Source organism: Molothrus ater, chromosome 12 (genome assembly GCF_012460135.2).
Source record: "Molothrus ater isolate BHLD 08-10-18 breed brown headed cowbird chromosome 12, BPBGC_Mater_1.1, whole genome shotgun sequence".
NCBI lineage: Eukaryota > Metazoa > Chordata > Aves > Passeriformes > Icteridae > Molothrus > Molothrus ater.
The window spans coordinates 3,115,651-3,135,981 of NC_050489.2; the positions used below are offsets into that span (position 1 = coordinate 3,115,651).

At 45.8% G+C, this 20,331-nt stretch overlaps 1 protein-coding gene across 2 annotated transcripts in view; it reads left to right on the forward strand.

Annotated features, from left to right (window-relative positions):
* The window catches only part of SLC7A10 (solute carrier family 7 member 10), a 41,607-nt gene that overhangs the window by 15,474 nt on the left and 5,802 nt on the right, over positions 1-20,331 (forward strand). The window contains exons 2-7 of one of the 2 annotated variants that reach the window (XM_036390648.1): positions 7,968-8,172; positions 14,084-14,235; positions 15,892-16,017; positions 16,956-17,109; positions 19,049-19,172; positions 19,268-19,371. In XM_036390648.1, coding sequence (XP_036246541.1) covers positions 7,968-8,172; positions 14,084-14,235; positions 15,892-16,017; positions 16,956-17,109; positions 19,049-19,172; positions 19,268-19,371 — 865 coding nt within the window. The remainder of the gene's footprint in view (positions 1-7,967; positions 8,173-14,083; positions 14,236-15,891; positions 16,018-16,955; positions 17,110-19,048; positions 19,173-19,267; positions 19,372-20,331) is intronic. The other variant, XM_036390649.1, reaches the window with a different exon arrangement.

The window sequence follows — 20,331 nt, forward strand, 5'->3', positions numbered from 1 at the left end:
TTGGGCAGAGGTTGGATTACTGAAGGCCTGAGCATGGTCAGTCTCCTGAATAGCAAAGCACTGCAGTGCCACAAATGCATCTTGCAGGATTAGGGTACTGCATTCCTGTAAGGCTGCCTTCCACTGCCAGTGGAAAGGGACTCCAAACAAACCCTCATCATTAAGCAGTTTATATACCTTAAGCCAGAGCCAAATGTGTGGCTTACTACTTTTAGAGAACTATTCAAATGGCCCCAGCTATATTAAAGGTCCTGTGAAGAGTGAGGTTAGCACAAATTAACCTTGATTGCTCTTCTCTAGATGGTGATTTTTTCATCTAATTGCAGCACAGCTGCCTAGCACACTCCCAAAATCACAGCAATGCAGCTGCCATGCACAAGGTGTATCCACTTGCTAGTTCTGTTTATCAGTGGTCTTTGCAATTTAATAACTCCTATATTTTCTTACAATAACAGATGAGAAGGCAGGGGTTGTTCTCTCTCTGGGGAAGGATACATGCCATCATCCTGCAGACTGGATGATTTCTGAGAACAGCAACCCAAAAATTTGGCACCCACAGTAACATTCACTAAAATTCAGGATAAGGATGATACTCCATCCTTGCCACAGGTTCTCCAGATAACAGGTATTTCCAGCCCATTTCCCACCAGATGGGCAAGTCTGCTTTTTCCCTGTCCTTTGTGCAGCTGGGCAGGGCACAGCTGTGCCTTGCTGAACAGATATTGATTTTTAATAAATAGAAATTTAAGTTATTTACAGCTCTCCACAGTACCTCCTGCAATAGCAAAATCTAACCCCAACCACTGGAACAGACTGTTGCACACCTTGAAAGGCTGCATCAGGTATCATTAGTGAAGTTATGCCTGCAATATTTACTTTCCTTAACTCAGTTTTCTGTTCTATCCACACCTTCATTGTTAGAAAGTTTTGCTTGTTCAGGCCCTCATGGACTACACCTGCATATTAGTGCTCAGAAGGTAAATGATCTTTATACATCTAACAGAAGTTAAGGAAAACTCTTCTGTCAGTATTTGAAGCAGCCTGATTTTTTAAATCTTTAAAGTTGTGTGTAGTATAATCAGATTATAAATTCTTAACACAGTAAAATCCAGTTGGAATGCTGGAACAGCAGTTTATAATGGCTGGTCATGTTCTGGCTTGCTAGGAATTTTAACATAAATATTTGAAGTCAGGTTTTAAGTTTAATTTTGTTAAATACTAATCCCTGTAAACATTAAATTATCACTGTTATTTTTACAGCCCTTTTTGAGGTCTTTTTTTTTTGCAAGCACATTAGCAGAGCAGCCATAATTCATTTTCCACTGATAGAGAAGTTCCATTTTTTTACTTGCATATGAAATTAAATGGCTATTATTTTAATTCCAGGCCTTCTAGAGCCTTTTATTCTTTATCTGTTTTTCATTAAGAGTTTTCTGAATGCTATTTAAAAGCAAAAAACTCCAGGAAATTGCATCAAATACCTTAACTGCCACATAGCCTAAATCCATGTTTGACTAGAGGTTAAGAAAACGCACTGAAGTGTTTGATGGTTTTAATTCCATTGAGTCCCTCCAGCCTAGCAATTTTTTAGACCTGTTCTCTTGATTCAGAATTTCATTTAGTCTTTGTATTCCAGTGGGGGAGGAGGGGACACTTCAATCCTTGTACTGGATGTGCACTTGTGTGCTGCATGGCAGCCTCCTCTCCTGGCACGTGGCTGAGCCAGAGCTGCAGCTCAGCCAGGGCAGAGAGCAGCAAGTTCATTTTCTGTGGACAAACAGAGCCATTGGGACTGTCTGTGCTGCCACAGAATTTCCAGTTTGCACCAAAATTATGAGCTGTGCATTTTACTTCTTGACTGGCTTTGTGTCTGTGTCATGTCCCCAGTTCACAAAGGGGCAGTGGCAGTCAAAATGGTCACTAACAACCTCAGCTGGGAGTGTTTAACTCCTGGGAGCCAATTAACTGGCAATTAGCTGCACCAGAAGCTGCTTCATTTAGCAGATTTCTGCTAAATACATACATAAATAAATATCCATGATGAGTTACATTATTGACATAATCCACCTCATATTTAATTTGGATTGAAACAGTTTGCAAAGCACAATTCCTTTTGATTAAGCTTCTTTGTTGCTGTTGCCAAACAGGATTCTCAATTCTTTACAGTATTTTCTACTGAAAAAAGAGATATTTATTTATAAATCCTAGGCAGGATGCAAAGCTTCAGCATTTGTTGATAAGAGAACTTTTTGAAGCAGTGACACAGACTGTCATCCTGTTGGCCTGGGCAATGTCCACCTGGATGTGGAGTCCTGAGAGGATGGGAGAACTTTTTGATTATTATTCCATTCTCAGTGCAAACTGCCTGTTGAGGATACAGTATACCAATATATCAAGAGAGAGCTGAAGCTGAAATCAGGTTTGTGGTGGTGTTCACAGGGGTCCCAGGGTGAGGGAAGAGATGAGGATCTGACTCCATGTTTCAGAAGGCTGATTTATTATTTTATGATATATATTATATTAAAACTACACTAAAAGAATAGAAGAAAGGATTTCATCAGAAGGCTTGCAAGGAAAAAAGTGGAATGGAATGATAACTACTGATCCATTCAGAATTTCAGATGTACAACAGATCTTTAAAGAAATGTGCATGCAATAAAAAGGCATGAGTGATATTTTTCTTTGCTAGCTATACAGGAAATTGCTTGGTTTTATCCAAGAAAGACCAAATATGGTCTCTAAATATAATAAATCCATTCTTACAGAACTGATGGATGCTTTCAACAAGCTGAAGATCCACTGTTTTTATAGTCTGTGTGTATTGTGTGCTGCAGATAAATAAAAGATGCCCTAAGGATTTTGCATACTAAGTGAATATGCCAAGTATTACCAAGTCCCTTTATTTTCTCACTAGCACAGGGTTACTGTTTTCCTTCAAAGTGCAGTTCTTGAAGTGTTTTGGTGAGAATTCAGCTTTTGTTTAAGAAATGAGTTTTAGTTCTCATAGTTCTAGTAAAAGACATCAAAACCCCACATCTGACCCCAAATGCACTCTCATAGTTCAAAAGCCAAAGGCAAAATGAAAACACTGCATTTTTCAATAAGCCAAATGTCCTAATTGTCACATCATTACCCCAGTTCCCAAATGGTTTAGCTCCACATGAAGCGCTGACCTCAGAGCAAAACCACACACTGCATGTGTGTGACTGGTCTGGAAACCCTATCCATGGCCAGGTCACAAAAGATCCTAAACACAATCACACAAACAACTGGAGATTTGAAAGGATGGGGGGTTTGGCATTCTCTTCACAGAAAACCAGGCTTGGGACCCACTTCCACTGGGGCAGAGATGGAGCATGGCTGACAGGAGAGGCTGGGCCCACTCGACAGCCACGCTGCAGCAGCTGCTTTGGGTTCACCTGGCCCAGGATTCACAAGTTTGGCTGCTTGGGCTGAGCAGGCAGCTCACAGAGAACAGGCTGGGCTCCTCATCTGGGACTCTGTCTGAGCGGGAAACAGCCAGAACTTTCTTTCTTTAAGGAGAATACCTGAATACCTTCTGGGTGCAACTATCTGCAGGAGCAGGACAAGGACCAGACACATTTCTGGATAGTTCTTCCATGCAAACATTCTACTAATTTTACTACCAGCACTGCTGGATGTGTTACTTGACTGGAGAGATAAAAAGACACAGACATTTTTTCCTTTTTTTTTTTTCTTTTGTATTCCCTTCCCCCATTTCCTATTTTTCTAGGATGTGGAAACTGCTCTCAACATTGTCCTCCCCCAAAAAAATAATCATGACAGTGGATAAGATCTCAGAAGTGATATATATATATTTCAGGATATTTTGCTTGCCTTCTGACTCATAATTGTTGGTAACATAATTTTTAAACAAAAGCTGAGGTTGTCATGGTATTTTTATACCAACGATTCCATATTATTGTGAAAAGGAGGAAAAAAGGCAACAAACACCAAGAAACAAGAGATGACAAAATACAATGCTATGTATGGGAAACAGTGCATATTGCATTTTCTCACCCCTAAAGCTGCTCACCAAATTCCCTCCAGTTCCTGCTGACCAAGACCTCCTGAAAACTGCTTCTCATCAGGCAGTTTCTGACATCTTCATTTCAGCATTTCAGTATCTCCACCATACCTATTTTTAAACATGTCCTACACCAAGTGAAGTGAAGGTGCTTTTTGGGCACATTTACCACATTCATGGCAGATTTTCATAAGAACATTTTGTTATCAGAAGGGGTGTAGCACTTCCACTCCTACTGATATGGCTTTTGCACACGTTGTGAGTGCAAAGTAATATGAAATCCATAATGACTTTGGAAGGTAATATTTCCTTATTCTTCATTCAATCATGAAGGATGCTCATTTTTTTAAAATATGATTCACTACTTAATTTACAAAAAAAAAAAAAAAAAAGTAGTAGAATATTTGTATGAAAGAACTATCCAGAAATGTGTCTGGTCCTTGTCGTGCTCCTGCAGGTAGTTACACCCACAAGGTATTCTCCTTAAACAAAGAAAGTTCTGGCTGTTTCCAGCTCAGACAGAGTTGCAAATGAGGAGGATTGCTTTGGCAGTCTCACTATAACAGGAGGCCACAGACACCTCCTCCCTGCAGCCATTTGGATTTGGGAAAGAGCCCCAGTGCCAGTTCCCCTCAGTGCCCACCACCCAGGATGCCAGGGATGAGCCGTGCCCCTTCCTGGGGGCAGAAACATGAAACACAGAGAGCTCTGACAGTGCTGAGTGCAAGCATTCAAAACCCACATCATGTTTATTTAGCCTGTGTGCAAACCCAGGGCACTGGGAATATTTCTGTGTCTGCTCTGGGGTGCCCTGACCCCCAGGGCAGCACTGACTTTGACCCTCACTCATGGAGAAAGTTTCCCAGACTTCAGGATAGACTGGAATCCACAAAAGTGTGCAATAGATTATAGAGAGCAGTGTAGGTGAATCACTTGGTGAGAAATTGAGGTTTTGGGATTTTTAGTGTGTTGTGGATGGAAGCAAGATGGAGGGCACAGGGTGCTGTCCTGGGTTTCTGCTTCCTTCTTCTTCATGGGTTTGGGTGGCATTTTGTAATTGGGCAGAAAAGTCCCCATTGTGGGCTCTTTGGGATCAGTTATTGGGTTAAAAGGGAAAATAATCCAGGTGTCAGCTCTTAATTGGATAGTTTAGTCTTAAAAGACCTTGGAACAAGAGATTGTTGGCCATTTTGTGCCTGCTAATGAAAAGCTGCTGAACTCACAGCAGTGAGACTGTTTTACTGATAAGAAATAATGAACACCTGAGTCTGAACAAGAACTACCTCAAGTGCCTTCAATCCAGACCCAGAGAAACCCACAACTGGTACCCCCACAAGCCTGCACTGTGCCACATCACTGCCACCACCTCTGCTCTGCAGTTACAGCTCACAGGAGCCAGCTCTCTTCCCTGGGCTCCTCACAGCATGGCCAGGTCACGCTGCTTCCCCTGCTGCTGTTTGTCTCTGCATTCCCCACCCTTCCCAGCCCCTGCAGCTCTGTCCATCCCCCACAGCTCAGCCCCTGGCCAGCACCACCAGCACAGCTCTGCAGACCCCCTGGAACCTTGGATTTCTTGTCCATTACCAGTCTGAGGGATGCCAGGCTGTATTTGGATTGCATCCTTCCCTCATGTACAGACAACATGGAAAGCTGACCCAAGGGACAGGGGTGGAAACTGAGAGCCTGCTGAAGGATGAGCATTTGCATCTGCTCTTTGCTGCCAAAAATAGCAGCAAACCTGAGCTAAGGTGAACAAGGGTAGTGAGCAGGAGGAGATGGCATGAAAGGAGCCAGTGGACCCATTTAGGGGTTGTTCTGTCTTTGGGCATTTGCTCAGTACTGGAGTGGCCAGAAAGGAATATGATTCCATCCCAAAGAGGAAATGGAAACCTACAGGTCTATCTTGGTAAAAAACACTATGGCTGAACTTCAGCATGCTCCCCAGAGTACCACCAGCTCCTCCCAGCAGTGCAGTGTGTTCAGGCACGTTGATCTGTGGAAAATGCAGGTACACAGGGATGTATGCTGGCAGGTAGAAGATCATTTTTAGGGGGCTTTTATCACTTAAGGTCTTTCTCCATTTGCATGAGTACAACTGTTAAACTGTGGCACCCAGCAATACCAAAGACTCACAAGGCTTCCCCTGCAGACCCTTCCCCACCCTCATGGCCTCCTTTGGGCACTCTCCAATGCCTTCATGTCTTTCTCATGCTCTGGTGCCCCAATCCCAGCACTGAAGCTGAGGCTGCCCCAGCCCAGAGCAGAGCAGAACAATCCCCCCTGGCCTGGCAGGGCTGGGGCTGATGCCCCAGGACAGGGATGTCCCTGCTGTCCCCAGGGCACTGCTGGCTCAGCTCCAGTGGCCACTGGCCAGGAGCCCCAGGGCCCTTCCTGCAGCTGCTCTGCAGCTCCCAGTGCCCCCACACAGCCAGGGCAGAGCCCAGCCCTGCCTGAGCTGAACTTCACAGGGCTGGGATTGCCCTTCTGTGCCACTGAGCCAAACTTCACAGGGCTGGGATTGCCCTTCTGTGCCATTGAGCCAAACTTCACAGGGCTGGGATTGCCCTTCTGTGCCACTGAGCCAAACTTCACATGGCTGGGATTGCCCTTCTGTGCCATGGCCTGAGAACTTCACATGGCTGGGATTGCCCTTCTGTGCCACTGCCTGGAAACTTCACAGGGCTGGGATTGCCCTTCTGTGCCATGGCCTGAGAACTTCACATGGCTGGGATTGCCCTTCTGTGCCATGGCCTGAGAACTTCACAGGGCTGGGATTGCCCTTCTGTGCCATGGCCTGGAAACTTCACATGGCTGGGATTGCCCTTCTGTGCCATGGCCTGAGCTGAACTTCACAGGGCTGGGATTGCCCTTCTGTGCCACTGAGCCAAACTTCACAGGGCTGGGATTGCCCTTCTGTGCCACTGCCTGGGGCTCTGCAGCCTCTCTGCCCTCCAAGCAGCCAACAGCTCCTCCTCATTCAGTGCCATCAGCAAACTCCCTGAGGGCTCCTTTGGGTCCTGGCTCCAGACCATGAGTGAGGGTGTTGGGCACAGGCTGAGGGTGCAGCCCTGCAGAGCCCCAGGGGTGACAGGCCCCAGTCTGATGTCACCCCAGCCACTGTCCCCCTCTGTCACCCAGCCACTGTCCCCCTCTGTGCCCAGCCCTGAGCCAGCTGCTCACCCATCATGTAACACAAGCTGGTCACACATGAAAAAAGAGCATCTGGAGGTTTCCAGCACTCCTTCCCTATACCCAGCACCACCTCAACTCACATCCATCTCAATTGTCTCATACTGTCCATTATTTTAGCCATGGCACATTATAGCTTTACATTTTATGGCTGATCACTAAGCAGCACAGGTATTGCAAGTACAAAATGCTTACGGATTTTTAACATTTCAGACTTTGAGATTACTTTTTCAAGCACAATCACAAATCCATCCTTGGTGGCAAGCACACCTTTTGGGCCCATCATTATAGACAATGCTACACACTTCTTTTTGACCTCCCAAACTCCCTGAAAATTGGCCTTAACTTGTTCAAATTCCTCTTAGGAGTGGATGAAAAGTCTTCATTACAAAGTCACTTCTAACTCCTTGCAGTAATATGCTTGGGCATGGCAGGTGAGAGTTATGCAGGCTAAGGAAGCTGATGCCAGAAAAGTCATGGATCCTCAGCTGAGACTTCAGCAGAGCTGAGCACACATTTACCATCTTTGATTGCTGATAAATGGCACCACTTCTGCCAGGGCACAATCAGAAACAGTGCAGTCATACAAAATCTGAAAGGGGAGCACAGGGGTGGCACGGCTGTGCTTTTTATTTGAGCGGGGGCTCTGGGCTTGTTTCCCTTCTTTTGAATAAATAAAAGCCAACTATTTACTTTCTTTTACTGACTGCTGGCGTGCTGTCCTTTGCAGGTAACATCATAGGCTCTGGGATCTTTATTTCCCCCAAAGGAGTTCTGGAGCACGCTGGCTCGGTGGGACTGGCTCTCATCATCTGGGTGCTGGGCGGAGGCGTGGCTGCCCTGGGCTCGCTGTGCTACGCTGAGCTGGGGGTCACCATCCCCAAGTCAGGAGGGGACTACTCCTATGTCACTGAGATTTTTGGTGGGTTGGCTGGGTAAGTACCCCCTCTCTATGAACTGATTTGAAAGCACATTTCTGTTGTGTGTTTGGTGTGGGAAAGCCAGCTGACTTGGAAGAGATGACATTTGTCAATAAAAATGCTTCAGCAAAATCAATCTTTCTGTTCTGTGTTAGAAACACCAAATTGTCCCCACACAGAGCTCCCAGTGCTGTTTCCCAAGGGAAGGTGACAGATCCTTTCTCTTCCCTCAAAGTCCATGAGAGAGGAGGTGATGCTGTGTCTGAGTGATGTTCCTGTGTGCAAGCCATGAATGATCAGTGCCTGTGTGGAAGAGTTTTACCCATCCCAGGCCAGGCTGGGGCTGCTCACCACAAATAAAGCAAAGCTGCTTGACTTGCTGTCCAGAATCACCAAGTAAATACAGAGAGGGGGGAATGCTAACTCAGGGAAGGATTTCTCTTTGAAAATAATACTGATGGAGTAGTGTGGCCATGTGAGGAAGGGACAAGTGAGAGGAGGTTATCTTTCTTTAGAGTGTACACTTTTTGATGGATTCAACACAATTAATTAAGCTGTCAGCCTGTCCTCACAGACAACTAGAGAAGCACCAGAATGTTCTGAGCAGCTCCCTCATTGTGAGCAGAGAGGCCAGACCACATGTTGGTGGTTTAGTTAAGAAAAATAAGCACCGGTACAGGAAACTAGAGAAAGAGTAAGGAAAGAACCCCCATCAAAGCAGAATATTCCTTCTCAGGTGAGATGGAAAATGAGCTTATAACAGTTGAGCTGGCTGCTGAGCAAGGACAAACAGGCAGTCTGTCACCCTGTCCCAAAGGCTGTCCTCTCATTTCTGCCTCAGCTCAGTGCCCCACAGGCACAGCCAGCACTGCAGACATGCCTGCTCACAAGGGGCATTTCTGATGCTTGCCAAGCTTCAGCCATTGCCTTCTGCTGGCTCATGAACTCTGTGTTTCTTTAGTTGATGGAATCTCTCTGACTGCTGTCCTGCTTTGCACAGAAAATTACATCACAGAACAGATGGAGGCACCAACATCCCTGGCTTGGCTAACCAGATCCCAGCTCCACTCAGGTGTGTCCTCTCGTGGGGCAGGAGCACAGCAGAGCTCAGCAGCTTCCCCAGTGCTGGCAGGAGCAGGGTCTGCAAGCAGGGACAGGCAACTGAGAGCACAGAACCCCACAAGTCCCATCCCTGGAACATCACTGTGAAGGAGGCCAGCAACATGAGAGGGCCACAAAACCAAAGGGATTCTGCTTTCTAGGAGAGAAAATGAAACTACTTAGAAATCAAATACAACTAAAATTAAATTTAATTTAAATTAATTTAAATTGTTCCTCAGCTCCTTCTGCCACATTCAGAGAACTTGCCTGGTCCCTGCAAACACCAAGCTGTGCAGCTGCTGTAACAACCACACAGCAGCTGACTGATCACTCCCCAGCATGTACCTGGGGACAGCCTCACCTCCCAAGGCAGGAGATTCTGCTTGGGCAGCACTTACTTGGTGTCCAGGCTTGTAATGCACAAGCAATATCAAAAAAACACAAGCTGTCACCTGAAGGGGAGTAGTGCTCCCATCCTGCCTGTGCAGAGATGGTAGCTCTTCTCTCAAGAAAATAAATAGTCACACTATTATGACAAAGGGTTGCACTAGACAAAGGCCATCAGGCAGGTTTTGGTATAAAAAGGGGGACTTGGGTCATATTTTCCAGTAAAGCCAAGCTGGGATTGTGCCCTGCTGCCCTTTGCTGAGCCACCACCTAAAGGCTGCAGCTCTGGGAGCTCCAGCACCCTCAGCTCCCCACCTGGGAGTGCCCATCCAGCCCTGGCAGGCTGAGCTTCAAGGGGCTGCCCTGTGCCCCCCTGGCACAAAAACCACTGCTGCTCTCTTTGATTTAATCCTTCTGCAGCTGAGCACATCAAACTCAGCACACAAAGCTTTAGTACACCTGCCTTTCCTGTGCATCTGACTGCCCCAGTGACCAGCTGGATGTTTTGGTCTATTCAGAAAAAGGTGTTTGTTGTAAGAGCACAACTGTACCCACCCAGACCACAACAACTCCACTCCTGTTGTCTTGTTCCTGTCTCCCAAAATCCTCCCATTTATTATTTTTTATATATCTCTGCAGGTTTTCCTGCACAGATACAAGGCACAAGGAAATACAATTTGATTGTGGCAGCCACTGGAGTACTCCATGCCCCAGCTTCTGTGTCTGGCACTACTGACAGCTGGATGCATAACTGTTTATTGAAAAAATCACATTGCTGGGTGTGCTGTGAGGAGCTGAGTGCAGTAACAGAGGCAGGACAGGGCCATCTCCTGAGCTGGCAGGAGCTGTGGCTGCAGAGCAGCAGCCCTGGCTGGCTCAAGGACAGCATGAAACACTGCTGAAAAGTGCTGGTGATGGCAAACCTTGGCTGGGGACAGCCCTGAGCAGGGACACTCCCCAGCTCCTCTGGCCAAGGGAGGAGGAACAGGTGAGGAAGGCTCTTGTCTGGTACCAGAGGGGTACTCCTCCTTTCCTCTCTATTTAGGAGTCATTTTGGTTTTAAATAGCATTTGTGTGTGAGCACAAACTGCAGGATGCCAGCCTGTGCTGCAGGAGCCCTCTGAGCACAGCTCTCCTTGCATGATGTGGGCCTGCAAGTCTGTTTGAGGAAAAAGAACATTACCCCAAATGATAAATAAAGGCCTTAATAGGTGTTCTTGCAGAAGAACAAATCCTCCAGTGAGTTTCTGATCAATACACCCCCTTCTGAATGCTCAGCAGGAATGCTGCAGCCACCACAGCAGAGCCTGCTGACTGGACGTTCATCCTCACCAAAATCAGTCAGTGCAAGGTTTGCAGCCAAAGCTTTGAAAAGTGTCACTCCAAACTGCAAGTATAACATGCTTCAAATATACTTTCATGTTTCTTTTTTGTTATTGCAAAATTTTGACTTGTTCCAAAGGCAGGAAGTCACCCAGCAATGTAGGATGGCATTAATAGTGCCAATTCAAACTGGCTCCAGCTTAGAGCAGTTCAGTTTTTCCTGAACTGCACTGAGGTGAGTTGTACCACAGCACCTGTTTCAAACTGTTTTCTTTTGAGGTGAGTTGTACCACAGCACCTGTTTCAAACTGTTTTCTTTTGCTAATGATGCACAAGTAGGGTACACTGGAATTTTAATTTTCACAGGCTGCTTTGAATCCATAACATATCTAATTCTAGATCCTTGGGGGAGTATAGGCACATCCCAAAGAGATATTTGAGAACCAATTTCACCAAGTCCACTAGACTATTTAGGACCCAGGTGAAACCATGTTGTTTCTTTCTTTCCACAGGTGAGGGAGTTATTATGCAGAGGTATCTGCAAAAAAATTCAGTTTTGGTCCAGGGACGGGTGGCACTCCACATGACTGCCACATCTGCCAGGGTAGCAGATGGCAGCACTCACTCTGGGCTGTTTCTAGGACACGGGGAGGGGTTCTGAGTGGACAGGATCTCCCTCATATCCACACTGATGGACTGTGGGCCATGGACTTCACTGAACTTTGGATCAGGCTCAACAACCAAACCCAGCAGAGCCCATCCAGCCAGCAGCTAGAATACAGGCACAGAGGTTATTTCACCAGCTCCTTCACCACCAGCATGTGCAGGAGCTCAGATTTCTCATGCAAACTCCGGTGCTCAGAAAAATAAAACCCAACCAAGCAACCAAAACCAACCAACCAGTTAGATCTTTTTTCTTTACATTCAGCTGTCTCATACCTGTTATAAAGATCTGATCACTTCTCAGTCAGCAACAAGAGAAGATTTAACTTCTCTTGTTTTTGTGATCCCAGACACTGAGTAACTATGAAAGGCTGTAGGGTTGAGTTCCATCTCCAGGGCTGTAGATCAGCCCTCAGGGCAATAATTCTGCCACTTTCCCTCTGAAGAACAAAGTGATTCCAGGTGTGCCACGCTGTGTCCTCTCCCATATCATCTTTGCATGATCCATTTTCCCCAGGAGCAGCCATTCTCAGCTGGGCCCCAGCTCCTCGTGCTGCCCTGGCAGCTGCTGGCCCTGTGAGCACATGGCCCCACAGCTGCTTGTTTAGGGATGGGAATGTGATCTCAGTGACCAGCAAGGATCTTTTTCTCAGAAATGGGTTTTTATAAAACCTTACCTCTAGAAACATCATAAAAGTGGGCCTATACCTTAGGCAAAGGTTCCTTCTTGTTTTGCTGCCATCTCTCTTTTGAGCTTCACATTTGACAGTGCAACTTTGTCCCCCCTCTAAATGCTAAAATTAGGCATTTTCTTTAATTTGTGTTATCACACAAATGCATTTCAGTTCCATGACTGTCATTAATCCATTCCCTTCTAAAGCATTTTCTACCCAATACCAGCTACCCCACACTCCATATTACAGCCTAGAAACCAGGCCAATTTTGCCTGAAATAGTCTTTTCAGAGTCATTCTCCCCACTGAATGTTTTACACAATTCCCAGCCTACATATGTAGGCTAAAAATGTGTGTAAAATTTGTATGGGTGAAGATAAACATGACAGGGAAAAACTGGTGGCTTCTGCCAGTCAAGAGCCACAGCCACAGCTCAGGCAGCACCATCAGAATCCTAATCATATTCAGCAAATTGTTATTGTAGTCTTAAGGTCCTATTTATGGTCCTCAGTGTGGACCAGCTGAGTTAACTCAGCAAGGAGGATCTGCAGAGCTGTCCCAAGCTGGGTGCATCATCAACACCACCAAACAGCACAAAGCAATCACTGGAGAAAACTGCTCTGAACCACAAGGAAAAACATTAGAAATTGAGGGGGGGGAAAGCCCCAAAAAGGGATTCACACAACAAAATGAAGAGAAAGAAAAAAACTGTAAAAAATTACAGTGGCAGCTGGGAGGGTACCCAGCTCTGACATTGGTCTGGTTTAGCAAATTAACTGTGGTAGCTGTTAATTGCCCCATCCTTCTCAGGAACAAGAAGGCAAAGTGAAGGATGGGACTGAGGCATTTTGCAGCTCAGCTGAGGAGCAGCCAGGCAGCAGCTGGTGACCCAGAGAGGCTCCCTCACTGAGCTGTGCAGATTTCAGGGCTGGGAGCAGGGAGAACACTGGGTGGGTGCAGCCCCTAAAGAGCAGCCATGTAATATAGAAATTACACTGTCATATTTGGAAACATCATCTCAAATCCTCATTTGTGTCATGCATCCCTGCACATTATATTTGTGCATGTATGTAAAAAATTACTGTGTGTGTGTCTGTGTGCGTATGTACCTGACAAGAAACACTTCACTTTCTTGCAATGACTACTTCTCACTGTAGAATTAATAATACCTTAAATATTTTTAAAGACTAACCTGATCCACTGCTGTCTTTTAAACCTTTTTTTTTACCTTTACACAGAATGAAAAACCAAAACATCTCACACTTTATATTTGCACAATTCCTTGTTGGGTGCAATCACCTGAAGGCAGGCAGCCAGCCCAGCTGTGTGATCCATCACAAAATACTGCAGCACTGGCCTGGGTCACAGAGCCAATACCAGGAGTGACAAGAAACCCCCCAGTGACCAGCAGGGAGCTGGTAGCAGTCCCAAAAGTGCAGCTGCTGCAGCCAAAACCCCTCAGAGGTGTAGGGACTGCTGTCTGCTGTGGTGACATGTCAGCCAAGGAGCAGCAGAGCTCCTTTCTAGACAGAGTTAAACCAAAACACGCCTGCTGGTCACAATCCTCACTCTTCCACACATTCCTAAGGCACGTTTGCTTTCCAATGTTTCATTTAAAATCCAGATTGTGCTGAGCACAGGGGAGAAGGGCTGAGGAGGGCCCCAGTGGTGTGTGTGACAGGATGGAGGAGCTCAGCCCTGACAGCCTGCGCACAGCTGGCTGTGTGTCACCTCCTCCAGCACAGCACTGCTCTCTTGTGCTTTTCCTTGTCTCTGCAGGTTTCTGCTGCTGTGGAGTGCAGTGCTTATCATGTACCCAACTAGTCTGGCTGTCATTGCACTGACCTTCTCCAACTATGTCCTGCAGCCTGTCTTCCCCAACTGCATTCCCCCCTATAATGCCTCCAGGATCCTCTCCATGGTGTGTCTATGTAAGTATTTGCTTTTTGCACGCACACAAATCTTGCCCTGGTTTTACAAGGGCCCACTCCAGCCAGGGCTGGGGTCAGGGCCCCAGCTCCAAAGGCCAGTGGGGAGCTCCCAGGAGAGTCACTGGGGCTGGTGTGGGATATTCTGTCCTGGAGGGAGGCACAAAGGCACCCAAACCCCTGTGGGTCCAGGGAAAGTGGTGGCAGGTGAGCCTGTGGGATGGGGCAGTGCTGCAGAACCATCCCATGGGCACCAGGGGCACCTGGCACAGGTCACCACCACCCTGTGAGCCCTTCCTGTCCTCTCTCACACACACACATGAGTGTGCAGAGGCAGCATGCAGCCAGCTCTGCATCAGCCACTGCTGGGGCTGCCAGGAGCAAAGCTGAGCTGCAGGGCTGCAGACTTCACTGTTCCTGGGAGGAGGCAATGATTCTTGCACACTTATCAGAACCCAGGACATTCCTCTGGCTGCCCTGCAGGACTCGAGACCCTGGCAGGGGGCTCAGAGACCTTGGCACCTGTGCCTTTGATTTTAACCCATAGAAACAATTACCAACTTTGTGTGAAGAGTTACAAGCCACAAAAGTTTGGATGACATGATAGTGAATTTATCACAAAGTGAAAAAGTAGAATTTTAAAGTTTTTAGAATGGGGGTTCAAGAAGCAAAATAGAAGAATCTAAGCATGTCCTGTCTTCTTCTTCTTCTCTGTATCTTCTGCTATGATAGTGACACTTCTAAATTAGTTTAAAATAAAGACAATCTGTCTAACACAAGTATTAAAAAAATATTGTAAATAAAGTACACGTAGTTTTTAGCATAAAAAGGTAACACCACCCCAGTGGTGGTCAGTGTGCCTCAACCTGACCTAGTAACAAACCTCCACAAATCCAAAAAGAATGTATTAGATTAAAAAAAAATAAACAACCTTAAAAACCAAAAAAACCCAACTTCTTCTTTGAGTGCAGGGCTGAGAAAAAAGACTTTTAATACCTCAAGAACCATTCCAAAAACTCAAAACCCAAACACACTGGGCACTGCTCAGGCACAGGTATTGAGCTGGGGAGAGCCCCTGTGGCAGCACCCAGGGGCTGGTGGCTGCCAGGGATGCCCCAAGCAGATTGGGAAAAGCAATTCTCATCACCCTCCCTGCTGGCCATGCTAGAGCTCCCTGCAGGAACACTTGTCACCACATTTCTCTTCCCAGAGAAAAGCAAGGCACAATTCTTCCCAAGAATATTGCTGGGATTCACATTCTCTGAACCTCAGAGAAAGAAAAAACAATTCTTATCTCATTTGCTGTGCCTGTATTGTGCCAAAGTAGAATGCAATATGGAGATTGTTTACCCAAAGTGATGGTGTTTTGTTTCCTTGGCCTGTCAGGGCCAGCTGTGTGTGTGTGTTGGGACTATGGGCTGACAATCATGGGATTCTGAGCAGTTGAGTGCTTGGCAGATTCAGTTTAGATGTAATATAATATAGTATAATAAAGTAATTAATTAGCCTTCTGATAAGATGGAGTCCTCCTCATCATTTCTCCCTGCCACAGGGGTCAGCCTGTTTCCACAGAACATGAGTGTGGTTTGCACTATTTTGGCTGTATGTTCTCAAATAAACAGAGTTTCATCCCACTGAACTCAGCCTTTTGCTCTGCAGTGCTCCTGACATGGGTGAACAGCTCCAGCGTGCGATGGGCAACGCGCATCCAGGACATTTTTACAGCAGGAAAACTCTTAGCCCTGACCCTCATCATTGTTGTGGGCTTCATCCAGATCTTTAAAGGTACTCTGTGAGATACTCTAACATTGCTATGGTACTGTTGATAGACCTGATTTTTCCCACTTATTGCAATGTTTCCTCCTTACAAACTGACCTGAAGGTGTGCTGGGTTTTGCCAAGCTGTGGGATTGCACACTGACACAGCTGGGGAAGTATGGCACAAGGGAGAAATCAGCTGTGTCCCCTTTAAAAAAGTCCCTTTCCAGCCCACTGTGTAGGATTTGATAGAATAAAGGAGAGTAGCTCACAATGTTTTGGAATAGTTACTTAACATTTTTTATCTGTTGTGCATTCCTTAATTTGAAGTGCTCTGGATGTAAAATGAATAATGCTTTGCCTAGAGCAGGAAGATAACTGCTTCATTTCAGGCACTAGTCCAATTTCCTACAAAAAGTTACTTATAAACTTAGGTGGAAAATGTCTCACTGATTCAGCAGTTATTGGAAAGCCAAAAGTACAAAAGACCTATAATATTTTTATCATGTATATGATGCATCATATAAAGGATGAAGAAATGTGACATTTACAGAGAGCAGAAAACTTGTTTCCTCAGTGGTGCTAGTCCTGCAGTCTTGACAATCTTTCAGGCCCATAGACTTTTTCTTTTCAAGGATATCTCCTAAACAACAACAAACTCTTGTAAAAGAAAATGTCATTAAGGGCAGGCAGGAATTTGCACTGCCCAGGATCCACCCTCAGCCAGTGCAGGCTGCCAAAGGGTCCCATGAGTTGCTGTGGCACAGATTTGGTGAAGGAGAGCAGGAGGTGTCTCACCAGGACACTGTCCTGCAGAAAGTGCTGCAACTGCTGTGTCAGCCCATGGTGGTGTGAACAGCACGAAGGCTCAGTTCTGATAAAGAATAAAAAGCAAAGTCTTACCTATTTAAAGTCTGTGAGGTAGGTAAGCATGGCCTAACATCTGCCTTGCACTCTCTATGCAGGAAACTACAAAGAGCTGACACCAAGCAATGCATTCAGATTTTGGATGACTCCATCTGTGGGGCATTTAGCATTAGCTTTTCTCCAAGGCTCCTTTGCATTCAGTGGCTGGAACTTCTTGAACTATGTAACAGAGGAGCTGGTGGATCCCCGCAGGCAAGTACCCACCTGATGCTGCTCTCCCTGCAGTGCTGAGACATTGGAGCTCTCTGGGAGCATTTCTCATTTCATGAGAGGCTGCAATGTCATTCCACGTCTGTGGGACTGGTCTTTCCAAAGGAGAGAGAGTTTTGTTTAGAACAGATAGCAGGCAAGCTGCAGAAACACTGAAATTAGGTATGAGCTGAATCAAAGCAGCCCACAGACAAGGCAGGATCTTTATGTCACTGTTCAACCACATTCAATCTTCCAGAGCAGAAAAATTAACCATGGATAAGATACCACACAAGCACCTACAGGAAGAATATTCTTTGACATAAAATAATTGAATTATCCTGGAAGCTGCTTTGCTTTTTCACCCAAAGCTCTCCACACACACCTGAAAGGGACGATCAGTGGTGCAGTGCAAGTGGCTCACTCTGCCAAGGCAGCTCACCCTGGGTCACTGCTGATCCTGGCTTGGAAAGAGCTTGGAAAGGATTCATCACAAGCAGCCTGAGAAGGCTGGAGGGAAAGGGAATTTTAGTTCAGCAAAGCTCAAATGTTTCAACATTTCTGAGTTAATAAAGTGGAATGGCAAATGTCAAGAGCAGCTCTTGGAGCATTAGTTACTCCTGGGCATCCAGTGCACACAGCAATTAAACAACAAGAAACGTAAGATGTTACAGCTTGGATGGGAAGGAATTAAAGCTACAGCCTTATGAGCATCTCTGCACACCAGTGAGTGGCAAAGTGTGTGTCCAGAGATCTTGGCAGGAATAAAGAAAATGTGGTAGTGTGTTTCCTTATTAAACAACAATATTTTAATGGGCCACCACAATTTCAAAGCTGAATAATAAAAAAGTTATTATTTAAATAAGGTAAATATGGCCTTAGTTCAGAAATAAAGAGAGAATGGAGTTAATGGCCTTTTTTTAAAATTATTGTTGCAGCCTTAGTGGAGAAATTAGAGTATTAAAAAAAATTGGATAACCAAAACCATTTCCTCCTTTTACTAAATCTATTCAAATTCACAAGGTTAAACATGCTCTCTAAAACCTTTTATTTCAAATCTGACACACAGAGATAAATGCATTCTGTTAGACACAGAACACCTCAGGTGTGCAGCTCTAGGAAGGTCTCTGGGTTGGAGATCAAGCACATCTGTAGTACTGTAAATTGAACAGCCAGACCAGGTTTAGGGTACAAAATGGGCCAGGCCAGCAGCTGAACAACAGGACCCCCTTCCTTTTCAGAGCAGGTGAAGGTAAAGCAAAGCAAGACATTTTATTCCACCACCGTGCCTGTCCCCAGGGCCTTTGGGAAGTGGATGTTTCATTTTTCTGTCCCAGGTCTGTCCCAGTCCCCATCAAGAACCCCAAGGCAGCTCATGGTATCCGTCCCCTGGAGCTCCCTGCACACACAGCATTTCAGTTCAGCCTTCTCCAGCCTGCAGTGAGGCAGAGAGCTGGGGGAAGCTGTGCTTCCCTCACAGACACAGCAAGGCACCCACCTGCACACACAGCATTTCAGTTCAGCCTTCTCCAGCCTGCAGTGGGCCAGAGAGATGGGGGAAGCTGTGCTTCCCTCACAGACACAGCAAGGCACCCACCTGCAGACACAGCATCTCAATTCAGGCTTCTCCAACCTGCAATGGGGGAGAGAGCTTCCCCCACAGACACAGCAAGGCACCCACCTGCAGACACAGCATTTCATTTCACCCTTCTCCAGCCTGCAGTGGGAAGCTCAGCTTCCCCCACAGACACACCAAGGCACCCACCTGCACACATAGCATCTCAATTCAGCCTTCTCCAGCCTGCAGTGGGAAGCTCAGCTTCCCCCACAGACACAGCCAGGGAACCCCCCCAGCTGAGTGACCCCCAGGTTCCACCCCACTGTCGTGGTCTCGCTGTGCATGGTTGTAATTTCTTATCTACCCTCCCAATTCTCTTATCAGGAACCTGCCTCGTGCCATATTCATATCCATCCCATTGGTGACATTTGTGTACACGTTCACCAACATTGCATATTTCACTGCCATGTCTCCCCACGAGCTCTTGTCCTCCAACGCTGTGGCTGTAGTAAGTAAAACCATTCCCTGCATGTACCAACACACTTTGATTTCAGTGCTGTGCTTTGCAGTGTGTTTCAGTTTCTCTGCCTTCTGTTGCTTTAGACATTTGGTGAAAAGTTACTGGGCTATTTTTCCTGGGTTATGCCAGTCTCAGTGGCCCTATCTACATTTGGAGGAATAAATGGATACCTTTTTACCTCATCAAGGTTAGATGGAGTACAATTTTATGAACATTATCTAATTTGGGGAGGGGCTGTTTTAATTGCATTTGCTAGAGAAATGCTAGCTAGACATTTTGGATGTTGTAGAGCATGAGTTTGTTGTTGGGTGTGTTGGATACAATCAATTATGAATTATTCTGCTTCAAATCAGCAAGTGTAATATTGAATCATGAAATTTCCTGCAAATTAATCCTCATGAGTTATTGAAAGTGTTTGCAGATGTGGAATAATTCACAGTAAGAGCCAAACACAGCTTTAGCATGGAACCAAAGTAATTTTATGTCAATGAAGTTCCAGTAGCTCACAGCTAAACTGTGCTTTGCTCAAGGAGGAGTTGTAGGGCCTGGTGCTGCACTCAGCTACAGGCTTTTTAATGCTGGAAAATCACCTTTCAAGCAAGATGCTTTGCATGCATACTCCTGATAGCTGGGCCAGAATCTGTAAAGTCTGTAAGATTGTAATCAATAAAGTCTGTTTATAATAACTGACCTGTCTTAATTTAATTTAGAAGTTATAAAGTTTTTTGAGGAAACAGCTGAAGTACCTTGGGAAAATTATTTATCTCAACCTTTTCATGGGTATAATGAAATGCAACAAATTGGAATGCATATATAACAAGCTACACACTCAAAAGTGAAAAGCTAAGGCATGTTAAACCTTATCCAAACCCCTTTTGGCACTGTAAATACCCACACAACCTTCAGAGCCATCACCCCTCACTGGGTAAAGAGACAATGCTGGCCAGCAGATGGTCCTTGGAGGTATTTTGGCATCTCAGAGCAGGTCTGAGATGTTCCCAGGTGACATTAGCTGTTAAAGGCCTTGTACACTGCAGGGTTCAGTTTAAATACCTTTCCCCAGTCTCCAGCTGTCCCTGCAGCTGCAGCCACAGCCCCTTTCCATCAGAAAACCAAAGCAGGTGGTTGAGATAAGAGGTTTTATATG